The 16,654-nt window shown below is 40.0% G+C and overlaps 2 protein-coding genes across 3 annotated transcripts in view; one reads left to right on the top strand and one right to left on the bottom strand.

The window, feature by feature from the left end:
* Positions 1 to 3,452, top strand: part of mtbp (MDM2 binding protein) — a 98,244-nt gene extending 94,792 nt beyond the window's left edge. For both annotated transcript variants that reach the window (XM_070888777.1, XM_070888769.1), the window contains exon 22: positions 1,730 to 3,452. In XM_070888777.1, the coding sequence (XP_070744878.1) occupies positions 1,730 to 1,768 (39 nt within the window). In that variant the 3' untranslated portion in view covers positions 1,769 to 3,452. The remainder of the gene's footprint in view (positions 1 to 1,729) is intronic.
* sntb1 (syntrophin, basic 1) overlaps positions 3,399 to 16,654 on the bottom strand; it is a 198,613-nt gene continuing 185,357 nt past the window's right edge. Inside the window, exon 8 of the mRNA XM_070888787.1 lies at positions 3,399 to 15,055. Within this exon, the coding sequence (XP_070744888.1) occupies positions 14,963 to 15,055 (93 nt within the window). The 3' untranslated portion in view covers positions 3,399 to 14,962. The remainder of the gene's footprint in view (positions 15,056 to 16,654) is intronic.

The following is a 16,654-nucleotide window of genomic DNA, read 5'->3' as shown; positions in this document are numbered from 1 at the left end:
CGCGAAAAACGGGCGCCCAGCTCGGAGGGGTGCCCGTTTTTTTTCTTGTGGAAACTTGGGCCCTATGACTCTCCCTGTCAACCTCATGGTAGCAATTATATTGGCTTTTAAGCTTGCTCACCCTTCATGACACCATTAACTATTGGGTCACTCTAAATCAACTTGTCTAGATCCACTGGGACATCCCAAAATAACCTCTGCGGATTGCCACTGTTCTAATTAATAAGATTCTAATTACTTCTGAAGGCATTAATTCAATACAACATAAAAGCTGATTTTAGGATTTTACGGCTTTGTGGAGCAATGGTATGGCAAGATTTTTCAAGTTCATAATTTAATCTGAATTAACACAGCCGTTGCTCAAATCACTCCTGAAAATTATGCAAGCATTGCCTATTAAAAGGTTAGCTGGCATTAACAGAAGGCAGCTGTGTCCCAATATCGGGCAGTGAGAAAAAGTGAGCTCCTATAATAAGAGCCAAATAACATGCAATATAAGGCATATAATTCGAAGCCCTTTTAGAATGTCGGGTTTTAATTACTGTTCAAAGGCTTTTTTATTTATTTTAATTCTTAGTTCAACATGGAATACATAGACGGTTGTTTATTTATGACGACTTCTCTTGCCCTTTCCCCAAAAACTTTTTTGCCTCTGGAGCTCCTAAGAATCCTTGGCTGCCTCCTCATGCACATCTATATGCTTCCCTTTTCTGATATCATTGCCATGGTGTGAGTTATTGTATGAATGCTGATGATGCCTAGTTCTACCTCTCCACCACTTTCCTCAACCCTATGATGACCATTTTTATTCTGTCAGACTGCCTGTCTGACATCCAATTATGGATGAGTTAAGATTTCCTCTAACTGAAAATTGGGAAGGCTGGAGCTATTATAAGCCATCTGTCCCTTTGCTACTTACACCACCCCCACTCCCCCACCACCTGCTCTGAACCAAACAGTGCAAATCCTTCATATCCTGTTCAACCAGGAACTGACCTCCAATCTGCACATCGTCTGTGCCATGAAGACTGCTTAGTAACTCTGCAATATCATCCACCTCTGCCCCTACCTTGCCCACACTGCCACTGAAACCCTATCCACTTCTCTGCCAGATATTCACCAACCGTATTTGGGGCTTTTTTCTTCCACCCTTCACAAGCTCCAATTGCCTAGATCCTGTCCAGCAATAAGTTCTACCTGTTCATTGCTTTTGCCTTGCTGGTCTACATTGGCTTTTTGTTCTCCCCCAAATGGTTTCATGGCCTTGATCTACTCAATCTCTCAAATCCCCACCCTAACTCTGCACCCCCCCATCCCCAATCTTTGCAACTCTCTACCCTTTGGTCCTTCAATTCTAGCCTTTGGTGCATTCCTTCCCCCTATTTCTCCACCATTGGTGGGAGAGCCTATAGCTGCCCACTCCCTCCCTAAACCCCATCAATCTTTCCACTTGTATCTCTAGCTTTAACTTTAACTTTAAAAACCGTCTCAAAAACCATCTTTTCAACCAACTTTCAGTCCCTTTTCCCAACTCCCTCACACTGGCTCAGCGTCCCTTCATTTATCCCTTAAATTCTTCGTAAAGCACATAGGGATATTTTCTATGCTGAAAGTGCTATATACAGTTTGTTACCTTGCGTAAAGCAGTGGACTGCACTGATGGGCTGTACAGTGGCAAGCAAAATCAACAAATTAATTGCAATAAGTGTGTCTACTGTTTCTTGTTCAGGTGATTGACTGGGTGTTGGAAAAAGCCGATAAGAAGTGAAATCTAGGGTTCGTTCAGGAACTGGAAACCCCACTGAAGACTCCAAATCTGATGGGATTTCTCTGGACAGTTCTGCACTTGGAAGCAGCATGAAGTAAACAAGTATTTAAAAAAAAATATGCAGAATTGTGTTGCATACCACCTCCTTAACAATGTTGTTCTAAGTTTATTCTGAAAACTAAAGATACTTATTTAGATGCCAATGTAATGGAGAATAAAACATTTATTTTTGTATTGAAGCTATGTGCTTTTTTTGTTCTCAAGACCTTTATAATCCAGCTTTGAATCTTAAGTTTTTACAGAGTTTGGCATTTAAAAGTTAGAGTATGTAGCCTTTTTCTAGATCCATTTTAGAGATCTGTTCTGTAGCAAACAAAACTAAATCCATCCTTTCAGCAATATTGCTCCTTTTTGGTGCGCAGTGCCTTTATCTGGCTGCGCAGCCCATTCAAATTTTCGCGCGTGCACGGTTTCTTCCATTGAAAAGCCGGTGAGCGGCCTCCGCAGACCTCCCAACAGGAACGTTGCCTTCCAGTTTCTGTAGCTGTGCGTGTGCGTGATTGGCAGCTGCATAAACATCTGATTGGTTAATGTTGATTGTATAAAACTGCACTGAAACTGGTTGTTAAACGATTTCAAAAACAATGAAATCCATTTGTTTCACAACAGCAAGCACCCAATTGTCAAATACCAAATTAAATTAAAATATAGGCTGACCTCTCACCTTTTAGAGATAGGATTCATCCTGCATATTAAAGGATGAAAGTATACAACTTATACCAGTGGTATGGTATGTCATACAGTGGATCCATTCTTTTGATTTTTTTTTAAACTGATAATGTGACCCTCCCTTTGTAAAATGTCCTGAAGATATTATCACAGCAAAAGAATCAATGAAGAGACTAATCCAGTGCTCCTTATTATAGCTGGGAGGGATGGAAAACCTTCCCATATAGCATAGCAAAGTAAAGGCTGCAGCTTAATGTAGAAATTTATATTTACAAAATTGCTGTATTGTCCATTAAATTCCACCTCCCCCTCTTTTTCTCCCCCCCCCCCCCCCTTCTCAAACCTGGGGTACAGTCATATTTGTGATTTTTTATTTTTATGCAGTAATAATGTAAAGAAAATGGACAGTAAATAAATCTTTAGAAACAGTCTGCCATACGATTTTTTCATGATCCATCATGGAACTTAGTCCAAATCTGCCAAAATATAATCAGTCTGATCGGAGTCTTCGAGCTTAGTCTAATTGTGCAGATTACTCCTGGCAGTTATCCTGCAGGTGACTTGATGTGCCAAATTGTGTGGACCCCAACTAATTTTTTTTTTAAAAAGGTTCTGGTGTCCCTCTAATTTTTCCAGCTCATTGATTTGCTCAGCTTTTGATCTGGAGGGTAATGAATCGTGAACTATTAATAACTAGTTGAAAAGACCATCTGATATTTGACAAGTGATGTTTTTTGTTTAATTGGATGTGCTGTAAAGTTGTGTACGTTTCCTGCAAACTAAGTTTAAAATGTAATTACTTCGTGAACTTGTACATAAGTTAGTTTCCTTTGTGGGTTACACTCCTGTAATACTGCAAATGAACACAACAGAAATAAAGTTTATGATCATCTTTTATTCAGTATTCATTTATATACAATCAAAGAAAGAGCATATTCTTAAACCCAAGGGGAAAAGTCACATTTGTGATTTTATTAATGAAGTAAAAATGTAAAAGAAAATGGACAGGACAGGACAGGTTTTCTGCTGCACTATAATCCACTGAAGTGCACAATATCCAAATTGCATTTAGTACCTCATCTGCCTTTTGATTGTTTCACTGAGAACAATGGATATACGAGAATGAGTTTGCATGGCTGTATCTTCAGAAAAATCATGATGTTTTAATTGTTTGCTGAACCCCACCAATTAAATTGTAGCTGTGAGCTTGCACCCTATCTATTAGAATTATAAAGTTTAATTTGTGGGTTTTTATTCAGTTTGAGACACATTTCTGCTGGTGATAGCTTATGGTGAGTATTTGTGAAAAAGAATATTAATACCTTGTTAAATAATGTAATATTTATAATCAAAATTTACTGTAGTCCTTTCATCTTTTATCATACAATATGTGAATGAAAGCTGAAGGCACATTAAAGTATCACCTGTGGATTATATACTCAAACTTTTATAAATAAGTACATTTTAGCGTGTTAATTCATTGCATCAGTAAAAATAGCAAATATTTCAACATTGTTAGTGGCAAGTGGAAGCTCAGACTTGTAGCACTGTTGAGAAATTAGTAATGTGTAATTTAGTGGCGTATTAACTTCAGGAAAAAAAGACATTTTTAATTCGATTCTTGGGATCTTTCATATTTTAATGCATAGTCAATGTGCTACAAAGAAACTGTCTCATAAATGATCCATAAGTTAATTATAAATCTCTATTTTCAGTACTCTTAGCTACATCCTGCAATCTTTGGTATTAACCTCCTTTATAATCCTAAATTTAATTCAAAATTTGGATTTTGATTATAGAGAATATGCTAAACTTCATTCCACCTTAACCTTGTAATAACACACCAGTTTACACTTAAGCTGCTTTTATATTGGCCTTCGTGGGATGCTAAGTGGGTGAAGTGAATGACTTTTCGACATCAAGGCAGCATTTGACCAAGTGTGGCATCAAGGAGTCCTAGTAAAATTGAAGGCAATGGGGAGGGGGGAGAACTCACCACTGGCTGGAGTCATACTTGGCATAAAAGTAAGTGGTTGTTGGAGGTCAATCATCACAGCCCCAGGACATTGCTACAGGAGTTCCTCAAGGGAGTGTCCTAGGTCCAACCATCTTCAGCTGCTTCATCAATGACCTTCCCTCTATCATAAGGTCAGAAGTGGGGATGTTCGCTGATGACTGCAGTGTTTAGTGCCATTTGCAACTCTTCAGATAATGAAGCAGTCCATTCCCACATGCAGTAAGACTGGACGACATTCAGGCTTGGGCTAATAAGTGGCAAGTAACATTTGCACCACACAAGTGCCAGGCAATGACTATCCAACAAGCAAGAGTCTAACCGCCGACCCTTGACATTCAACAGCATTACCATGACCAGAAACCTAACTGGACCAGCCACATACGTACTATGGCAACAAGAGCAGGTCCAAAGCGCTGGGTATTCTGCGGCGAGTGTCTCACCTCCTGATTCCCTAAAGCCTTTTCACCATCCACAAGGCACAAGTCAGGAGAATACCCTCCACTTGCCTGGATGGGTGCAGCTCCAACAACACTCAAGAAGCTGAACACCAGCCAGGACAAAGTAGCCTGCTTGATTGGTACCCCATCCACCACCTTAAACGTTCACTCCCTCCATCAACGACATACTGTGGCTGTAGTGTGTACCATCTACAATATGGACTGCAGCAACTCACCAGGGCTTCTTCGACAGCAACTCTGAAACCCATAACCTCTACCATCGCGAAGGACAAGGGCAGCAGGCGCATGGGAGCACCATCACCTGCAAGTTCCCCTACAAGTTACACACCATCCTGACTTGGAAATATATTGCCATTCCTTCATTGTCACTGGGTCAAATTCCTGGAATTCCCTCCCTAACAGCACTTTGGGAGTACCTTCACCACATGGACTGCAGCGGTTCAAGAAGGTGGCTCACTACCACCACTTCGAGGGCTATTGGGGATCGCTAATAAATTCTGGCCTTGCCAGCGATGCTGGCATCCCATGAATGAATTTTTTTTTTAAGTGCTAATGTATGGATTTTGAGTAGCCAGTGGCGACCTTTCAAGTAAACTTGATTTTCCTAGATTTAGAAAATCCGAAAACTACTGCTGGTTTTGTGAATCTGGCAAGTTTATCCCAGAATTGATATCGACTGCATGACCTGTGTATTGGGAGTAAATAGCCCCAACGAGGAATATGATGCCATTGTTGAAGTTCTTGAGTTACAGATGGTGTATGGTGCAGGCCCATTAAGAAATTGTTGAGCCAGGTGGCACTTGTATAATTTCTGTTTTTAGTGCCTTTAAACCCCCCGCTCCCCCAAAAAAGGGCACTGGAAAAAAAATTATTTGAGTGTGACCCCCCCCCCCTTTGCAGGGGACGTTTGTTTAAAGTGCACAACTAAAATAGTTGAAGAAATTGTTGGAAAAATCAAGCCTTGGGAGCAACAAAGGTTTGCAATCACATATTTGTGTCTTCAGATTTGTTTTTTGTGTTCTCGCTATTCTGTTTTTTAATGGGAGCATTCCCAGCAAGGTTAAAGCTTAGTGGGTTTTTTTTTAAATAACACAATTGGAATTAACTACTCAAGTCATTATTATCCCCTACTTTACTCTGCCCCAACAATGTGCCTTAATCCACCAGCTCATGAGTCCTAATTGCACCACTGTCAATATTTTGTATTTCCTGCACTGGACATCACTATGGGTTGTGTTAAGTGAGACTGCTGGTTTGGTGCAAGATTAGTAGGCATGCTCCTTGATGATCTCAGTTGAGACTGCTGAGTCTGCCTTCATTTAGAATCCTTAGATTGTGCCGACAGAAGACTTTCATCCCATCATTGTAGGTTGGGCTCAAACACAGGTCTCGAGAAAGAAGGACACTTAATATACTGGTGCTCCCAATCTCACTCTCTTGGTTGTAGCTTCAATTAAACTGCATGAAAAGAAATCTTCCCCACAAACTAAAAATGTGTTTATATTTTCAGATCAGAATTAAAGTAAGGACACAGGGTGAATTTATTTTAAGATTTTTTTTTCATTGAACAGAATTTTTTTTTTTTGTCTGCCTCTGCTACTCGCCAACTTTAATTCAGGTTTTTAATTCCACAGTTTGAGATATGTCAACTTAGCAAAGCTCAGAAGCTGAAGAGCTTCCAAAAAAGTTGTTACGGGCCTCATAAAAGCTGACAACTGGAAATATTGTACAGCTGAAAACAGCCCTGAATAAAGGCCAATGACAAAGGCCATTACTTCAAAGCAACTGAGTAAGTTAACTTCTTTTCTGTTACATTAGATTTCATGATTTTTATTAGTGTTTTGGGGTCATATTCTGTTATTGTTGGCTTTTTTGTGAAAATAATTCTGTAGATTTAGGAACAGCAGTAGGCCATTCAGCCCCTCGAGCCTGTTCTGCCATTCAGTTTAGATCCTGGCTGATTTGTAGCTTAACTCCATCTACAGCTCGCTACAGTTGTAATATAACTTCCATCCCTTTGAATTCCAGCCCTCTTGAAATAAAGACCAACATTCCATTAGCTTTTTAAATTACTTTCCATACCTGATTTAATGCTGATGGGTTTCCCCAATGATCTTTAAACCCGCTGTTCACTGCAACGGCATCAGCCTTTCCTTTAACCCCAACCCAGAACCTAAAACCCAGGCTGTGTGCTTTTTCTTAACCTCAGACGAGGGCATTCTATCCAAAAATGTACTGATAAAATGTTCCATTTTAAAATAAAAACAGGAGCAAGAATAAAGTAGGTGCAGGAGTAGGCCATTCGGCCCTTTTTGAGCCTGCACCTTCTTTCAATAAGATCATGGCTGATCATTCCCTCAGTACCCCTTTCCTGCTTTCTCTCCATACCCCTTGATCCCTTTAGCCGTAAGGGCCATATCTAACTCCCTCTTGAATATATCCAATGAACTGGCATCAACAACTCTGCGATAGGGAATTCCACAGGTTAACAACTCTCTGAGTGAAGAAGTTTCTCCTCATCTCAGTCCTAAATGGCTTACCCCTTATCCTATGTCCCCTGGTCCTGGACTTCCCCAACATCGGGAACATTGTTCCTGCATCTAACCTGTCCAGTCCAGTCAGAATTTTATGTGTTTCTATGAGATCCCCTCTTATCCTTCTAAACTCCAGTGACTACAGGCCCAGTCAATCCAGTCTCTCCTCGTATGTCAGTCCTGCCATCCCGGGAATCAATCTGGTGAACCTTTGCTGCACTCCCTCAATAGCAAGAAGGTCCTTCCTCAGATTAGGAAACCAAAACTGAACACAATATTCCAGGTGAGGCCTCACCAAGGCCCTGTACAACTGCAGTAAGATCTCCCTGCTCCTATACTCATCCCCTAGTTATGAAGGCCAACATACCATTTGCTTTCTTCACCGCCTATTGTACCTGCATGCCAACTTTCAATGACTGATGTACCATGATACCCAGGTCTCGTTGCACCTCCCCCTTTCCTAATCTGCCACCATTCAGATAATCTGCCTTCGTGTTTCTGCCCCCAAAGTGGATAACCTCACATTTATCTACATTATACTGCATGTGCCCACTCACCTAGCCTGTCCAAGTCACCCTGCAGCCTTTTATCGTCCTCCTCATAGCTCACACCGCCACCCAGTTTAGTGTCATCTGCAAACTTGGAGATATTACACTCAATTCCTTCATCTAGATCATTAATTTATATTGTAAAGAGCTGGGGTCCCAGCACTGAGCCCTGCAGTACTCCACTAGTCACTGAAAAGGGCCCGTTTATCCCGACTCTCTGCTTCCTGTCTGCCAACCAGTTCTCTATCCACGTCAGTACATTACCCCCAATACCATGTGTTTTGATTTTGCACACCAATCTCTTGTGTGGAACCTTGTCAAAAGCCTTTTGAAAGTCCAAATACACATCCACTGGTTCTCCCTTGTCCACTCTACTAGTTACATCCTCAAAAAATTCCAGAAGATTTGTCAAGCATGATTTCCCTTTCATAAATCTATGCTGACTTGGACTGATCGTGTTACTGCTTTCCAAATGCGCTGCTATTTCATCTTTAATAATTGATTGCAACATTTTTCCCACTACTGATGTCAGGCTAACTGTTCTATAATTACCCATTTTCTCTCTCCCTCCATTTTTAAACAGTGGTGTTACATTAGCTACCCTCCAGTCCATAGGAACTGATCCAGAGTCGATAGACTGTTGGAAAATGCTCACCAATGCATCCACTATTTCTATGGCCACTTCCTTAAGTACTCTGGGATGCAAACTATCAGGGCCCTGGGGATTTATCAGCCTTCAATCACATCAATTTCCCGAATACAATTTCGCTTTATAAGGATATCCTTCAATTCATCCTTCTCACTAGAACCTCGGTCCCCTAGTATTTCCGGAAGGTTACTTGTGTCTTCCTTTGTGAAAACAGAACCAAAGTATTTGTTTAACTGGTCTGCCATTTCTTTGTTCCCCATTATAAATTCACCTGAATCTGACTGCAAGGGACCTACGTTTGTTTTCACTAATCTTTTTCTCTTCACATATCTATAGAAGCTTTTGCAATCAGTTTTTATGTTTCCAGCAAGCTTCATCTCATACTCTATTTTCTCCCTCCTAATTAAATCCTTTGTCCTCCTCTGCTGTATTCCAAAATTCTCCCAGTCCTCAGGTTTGCTGCTTTTGCTGGCCAATTTATAAGCCTCTTCCTTGGATTTAACGCTATTTTTAATTTCCCTTGTTAGCCACGGTTGAGCCACGTTCCCCATTTTATTTTTACTCCAGACGGATGCACAATTGTTGACGTTCATCCATGTGATCTTTAAATGTTTGCCATTGCCTATCCACCGTCAACCCTTTAAGTATCACTCGCCAGTCTATTCCAGCAAATTAAGGTCTCATACCATCGAAGTTACCTTTCCCCAAGTTCAGGATCCTAATCTCTGAATTAACTGCGTCACTCTCCATCTTAATAAAGAATTCTACCATATTACGGTCACACTCTTCCCCAAGGGGCCTCGTATAACAAGATTGTTAATTAGTCCTTTCACATTACACATCACCCAGTCTAGGATGGACTCTATGGTTCCTTGACATATTGATCTAAAAAACCATCCCTAATACACTCCAAGAAATCCTCCTCCACCGCATTGCAACCAGTTTGGTTAGCCCAGTCAATATGTAGATTAAAATCTCCCATGATAACTGCTGTACCTTTATTGCACACATCCCTAATTTCTTGTTTGATGCTGCCTCCATCCTCATTACTACTGTTTGGTCGTCTGTACACAACTGCCACTAGCGTTTTCTGCCCTTTTGTATTCCGTAGCTCCACCCATACAGATTCCACATTATCCAAGCTAATGTCCTTCCTTACTATTGCATTAATTTCCTCTTTAACCAGCAACGCCACCCCACCTCCTTTTCCTTTGTCTATCCTTCCTAAATGTTGATAGGATAGGCGTAGAAAGTATGTTTCCACATGTACTGTACTGTACTGTACTGAGAGCGTACTAAACCAGGGGCCATGAATATAAGATGGTCACTAATAGATCCAATAGCGAATTCAGGAGAAACTTCTTTACCCAGCGAGTGCTGGAAATGTAGAACTCGCTATCACAAGGAGTGGTTGAGGCGAATAGCACAGATGCATTTAAGAGGAAGCTGGATAAGTACATGAGGGGAAAGGGCTATGCTGATGGGGTTTGATAGGATAGGTGCAGAGAGTATGTTTCCACATATACTGTGCTGGGGACTACAAAATGGGAGATGGAGTGAGATGAAGTATGATGGGAGGCGGCATATGTGGAGCACAAATACCGGTATGGACAAGTTGGGCCGAATGTGTTGTACAAATTTCACCTCGCTGTCGAGGCACTTATGACCACGAGATGCATGATTTGATTGATTGTCTTGTTATTGTGGCTCACCCAAGCTGATACAGACCCACTATGATGCGTGCTACTTCTAGTGAATGAAATAATTCAGTGTAACTTTAACTAAGTTGTATAGGGTTGTGGGCAGGTTTTGTAAAGTCCCAAGAATTTGTGAATGTGAGAAGCACCACGTGAGCTGAATCACTGATACCTGCTCAGAAAGCGAGCTGACATCACCATCTCATCTGTTTCTTGAGTGCTTTATGTACACTTTTCCCTACTGATATATCCTGTTTGCCATATTCCTGTTTTCCATTAATGCTCATTTCCCTGCCCTCTGTCTTGTATTCCATCTCCTACTGTATTGCCAGTGCTGTCTAGCAAGTATCAGAACACTGTTTGCTCTTCTCAATCTTTGCAATGGAACAAAGATGACAATCGTTTCTTTTTATCGTTGCAGAACCAGCATTTCTTTCTTGGATAGCCTTTTATCAATGTATCACTGCAAACTTTCACCCCAGGAGGTTGCCAATAAGTAACAGACCAGCATTTCAGGAAAGAGTAGCCTCTTATGCTAGCAAAAGCAATTTTTTTTTCAATTTCGATCTAACGCTAATTACAGATTCAGGAAGAATGCTAATTTAATTGGGTTACAATGGCATTCAATAGAATGTTGTTTTCCTCAAAAGGATGACCACCTCCCTACTCCAATCTTAAACACATTCTTTTAAGTTTTATTAAATCATTAAGTGCTACTAACCTTGAACAAGTTGTATTGACTGTAAAACTTGCAGTATCACTTTGAATCATCAGATTAAAAGCTAAACGAAAATCCTGTTTGTGCTTGCCTTGGTATTTTTTTTAAAGTATTGCTTTTAAAAGAAATGATCATTATATCCTTTTCTCAGTCACCTTGTCAGCAATGTTAATCTTTAGCAACTATCTGTACACACTGGGGCATAAGTGTTACGAGCACTGCAGCCTAATATTTATACCTTCAGTTTCATTGGTGCAGATAACTGGAAATAGTTGCTGTGGGTGTTTTATTGTAAGCTTTTTATTAAAAAAAACATAGAACCTACAGCATAACTGTAAACTAATAAACATGACCTAAGCTTGCAAGAGCTTTGTTAAAAGTTGAAAGAATGTTATGGAAACAATTCGCGGTACCGTTATATGAATGTTCAGAATTAAAATGGCATATTTATTGTGTGTTTTTTTTAAATGTAGCACTAGTGCATTAGTTTAGTGTTATATAGTCGTTGTAAAATAAATTTGTGCTGTTTCAGTGGTCGCCTGTACTAGTTTCTGATGTGCTACAGATGGAGCCCTGTGTTCAAGAGCTTGACTTAGTAATTGCATATGGTCAAAGTTCCTACCAAGCTAATTTGTTTAATAAATTTACTTGTAAATTCTTGAAATCTAATAGAATCTAATCCTGAATTTCTTAAGATCACAAGTCCTTGTCAAGCAGTATATAAATTGGTTGCAGATTTAGTTTCCAGCTCCCTAAATACTTGAAAATCCAGTAAAACCTTTTTGTTATCAAGACCATGTTAATTTTAAGTTACAGAATTATACAGCTCTGTGGTCCAATGTACTGAGCGTTCACCGCACATTTAAGCATTGAATTATTGTTTCATTGGCCATTTTTAAATATAATTTAGTTCAGAGGGAAAGGGAACAGCCTTCCTTTGTGACATTTCATTTCTCTTGTATACGTATCTTGCACTGTTTCAAATGAGGGTTACAATTTAAAATGTTGTGTCTGTAATGCTTAAAGCTGCTTTTTACCATTTGTTGCATGGGTGAAAGAAGGCAGGCTGAATGGCCTTGCTCTTTACTTATCTTGTGATCTTGAGATATTTAAGGAAACTTACTATCTCAGGATCACTGTGAATAGATATATATATGTAAGGAGGTAAATGCATTACTAAACTATGGTGCAAGAGTATAACTGCAATAAATTTTTCAACGAACATTAAGATGTCTCAATAACATAGTGCTTTAGATCATCCAGCTTTAATCTTGTCTGAATTTCAAGCAGTAATATACTGTATACAGTAATGGGCAATTATAATTATTTGAAACATGTTCAATTATATTTAATACATTATTTTTATTAAACATTTTCCAATCATGTCCCGTAAACACACCTAAACTATGGTTTAGCTGGTACTTTTAGTTCTGTAGTTCTTACATTTTGGAGGAAGTTAGATCCAAGTAGAGCTGCAAACCATGGTGATGCTACTATTCAGCACATACCTCAACTATGTTTTCCTTCTTTCCCACCCACCTGCCCTTCTCCTTTGTATTCATAATGGTAGAAGGTTTAACCTGGTACGGTCATTTTGCAAGGACACAAGCCTGTGTGCACCATACAAAGTTACACATTTTTATCAAGAGGCGACTGACCTTTGTTAAAATATTAAAAGTTCATTCTGCCTATGATAACTGAAACTAACCCGAGTCTAAACAATGTTAGCCAAGATAATTCATAAATCTGACTAATTCCCAATTGTAAGTCCATGTGCTATCAAATACACGTGCTGTCAAGTTCAGACCTATATTTAGAACTTATGATTGTTAGGAAGCTATCTGACTCTAATTTAGTCTAGTAACATTTTGGGGGAGGGGGGGTAAAAAAAAATCCTCTTACTCTTACAATAGCACTAAATGATTAGTTGATCTGCTAAAGACAATGAGGGCCCCACTTGTTTAAACTTTTAGCTATTTTCTACATGCAATAGTTCTGTTGTTCAATTTTAAATATAAAAACTTAAAAGAAATAAAGGTAGCATTACTGATATGACCTCTCGAAAAGCTACAATTCTGCTAACTACACAGAATGACGACCCCACTGCTTGGTTTCACACACTCCCAGGATCCTCCTCCACTCCTGAGGGAAAAGTAGCCAAACGCTGGGTTCTTAAAGCATAAGGAATTGTCTCATTAGACAAATTAATGCTTTGTATAATGCATTGCTAAGTAAATAGATGACAGCAGGATTTGGCTAAAACCATCTGATTTGTTTGGAGAGCTATAGAGCCGCCTCATAAATAAAACTACATCAAGTGAGAAAAGAGAAGTCTATGCATCACTGCTGTAAAGTGGGTGTAGTTGCTATTTAAAAAAGAGGCAAAGTTCCACCCTCCCACCATCTTTTACCCAGTTGTGATCTTATTTCCTTCCCTCCTGCGCAAACACACTTGCCCATTTTTTTTCCTATCACAAACATAGCACCTGAATGTGCCAAACCATCAGAACCTATCCTTTACAACTGGGAAAAAAACTCGATCATCAGATTGCTTTTGGAACAACAAGCGTACAAAAACCTGCAATGTTAAATGGATGTCTAGCTAAATGCGCGGTTGATTTTTAACTGTTCCTGTCCAGGTGGCAGCAGATTGGCTGGATTTAATTGGAAGAAAAATCAAGCAGGGGCGTAAAACGGGCGAGCGACTGGTTTCCCACCCAGCAAGAACAGTTAGAATTGACCCACCCCCTGTCCCCATCCCCACAAGTATTCTTTGCAGGCCGCCACAGCTTTTAAGTTAAACAATTTTGTTCATTAACCAGCCCTTTTGTTCGGTAGAACTCAACGAACATGACTGACTGGAGCATCGACTGACTGGAGCATCAGCTGACCAAGGGCTTATGACAATGTTTCAAATTCTTAAAAGAAAGGACTTGCATTTATATAGCCCATTTCACAACCTCCAGACAGCCCAAAGTGCTTTACAGCCAATGAAATACTTTGAAGTGTTGTAATGTAGGAAACGTGGCCGCCAATTTGCACACATCAAGCTCCCACAAACAGCAATGTGAAAATGACCAAACCTTTTTTTTGCAATGTTGGTTGAGGGATAAATATTGAGCTGTTATTAGTGAAAGGTTTGAACAGTTCTAAATAAATTAGTCATGTGTGAAACTAACATATTACCACAAGCCAAGATTCAGCCAATACAAGACTGTTAGAAATTTGCAATTGGGAAGAAGCAGTGGAGTTGTAGCATTATTAACTCCTGTTCCCCTTTTGATCAACTTTAAAACAATGAAGAAAGGAAGCTTCAAAGTTTTTTTTACATGGATATAATGTGATTTAAACTGAACTCTCATTGTACATATTTATAAAAACTAATTAACAACAGCCTTGCGAGAGGCCTTGTAAAATTATATGGAAAATTCCTGCCAGAAATAATGGAGGTTTTCAGTGGGGCAAATAGGAATCGGGCATAACATTACACAAACAGTATTGCTGTGATTTTTCTTTTATTTTTTGAATCTGATGGAGAAGATATTATGATTTTTTTTGTACTGACGATGATTGTAAGTTATTAGACTTCTCTCAGCCGTCGTAGAAAAGAAAGCAAAGTTTCTTGTTATAAAAGCAGCAAGGTGCCTTTAAAATTAATTTCTGAATGTTACAAATGTTTTTCTCTGTTCTATTAAATAAATTGTTTGATTCTATTGAAGATTAAATATCCCCCTCCATACAGCGACACTCCCACCGCCCTCCCCTCCCCTGGCTGATTGTGCACCAGTTCTGTACAATAATCCCTTTCCGAGAAGCGTTCCTTCATTGTGCAAGTGTTCCCATCTCAGGCGAGCAAGCCAAGTCGTGCAATCTTTGCTGAAAGGAAGGAATGAATAATGAAAACAATCGGCTTCGGACACGAGTGGAGATCGAGTTGCTAGATGGGGAGAATGAGAAAAGAATAGATGTGAGTTTTAAGAGAACTTTTTATCTTCAGTACAAGTAGATATAAAAAGATTATATATTTCTTTGACATCAAAGGAAAATTATTCTCTTTTGAAATGAAATCTTTTCAACTGTTTGTATCAATAGTCACTCTCCGCAAGACATGTGCTAGCCCACTGGAATCCCAGCTTCAATTGAGGTGTTGATATTAAATTGTGCCCCTGACCAATGTTCCCTCTAAGCCACACAGTAATGGGAAAGGCCCCATGCAGGCTGTTCACTAGCTTTTACATTGTGAATACCGCGCAGAAATTTAAAGGAACTGTGCATTAAAATAAACCGGCCGCTGAACAAATCACAGCTTACAGGAAACATTGACCAAAGCAGTATTGGTGCAGAAGACTCTCAACCTGGCAAAAATCAGCTGAGTTGTTGCATCTTTGGAAAATCTCTTGTGCTGACCCACAATACACCTCTTTAATACAATGAGAGCTGTTCTCTTCATATTTATGCTGTTGGTATCAGTGGGGGAATACCTCATGTGTTGGTGCTGTTAACATGGTGCATTTATATAGCGCCTTTAATGTAGCAAAATGTCCCAAGGGGCTTCACACGAGCATTATCAGACAAAATTTGACACTGAGCTACATAGGAGATATTGGGACAAGTGACAAAAAGCTTGGTCAAAGAGAGGTTTTAAGCAGCTTCATAAAGGAGGACAGGTAGAGAGGTTTAGGGAGGGAATTCCAGAGCTTGAGGCCTAATCGGCTGAAGGCACGGCCGCCAATGGTGAGGCAAAGAAAATCGGGGATGCGCAAGAGGCCAGAATTGGGAGAAAGGCAGAGGTCTTGGAGGCTTATAGGGCTTGAAGAGATCATGGAGATGGGGAGGTGCGAGGCCATGAAGGAATTTAAATGAGGATGAGAATTTGAAATTTGAGGCATTGCCAGATAGGGAGCCAATGCGAGCACGGGCAATAGATGAACGGGACTTGGTGCGAGTTAGAACACGGACAGCAGAGGTTTGGATGAACTTAAGCTTACAGAGGGTGGAAGATGGGAGACTGGCTAGGAGAGAATTGGAAAAGAGGAGAAAATTAAGGAATAAATAAAAAGAAAGACAACATAGTCATAATATTAAGAAGGCCTCTGTAAGCTGACCTGATTCTGGAAACAAACAGTGCATATCAGAACTTTGTATCCTTGCAGTACACTGAATTTATTCTGACTCTAAAGCACTACACCATTACCTCCCCCATGGCTCTACTTACACCTTAGCTTAGGGGCAGCCATAGCCGGAACTGTGGATTAATCTCTCGACCAACATGTTTATTCGGCTGCAGACGTCAATATGAAGCTCCTGATTGTAGTTATCATAAGTACAACACAGACGGAGGTCATTCCGCCCATCGGGTCTGCACTGGCTCTTTCGAAGAGCAATTCAGTTCGTCATTGGTCATTGAAAGTTGGCATACAGGTACAGCAGGTGGTGAAGAAGGCAAATGGTATGTTGGCCTTCATAGCTAGGGGATTTGAGTATAGAAGCTGGGAGGTCTTAATGCAGTTGTACGGGGCCTTGATGAGGCCTCACC

Source organism: Pristiophorus japonicus, chromosome 1 (genome assembly GCF_044704955.1).
Source record: "Pristiophorus japonicus isolate sPriJap1 chromosome 1, sPriJap1.hap1, whole genome shotgun sequence".
NCBI lineage: Eukaryota > Metazoa > Chordata > Chondrichthyes > Pristiophoridae > Pristiophorus > Pristiophorus japonicus.
Note: the sequence above shows the minus strand (reverse complement) of the source record. Positions and strands in the feature narration are given on the sequence as shown.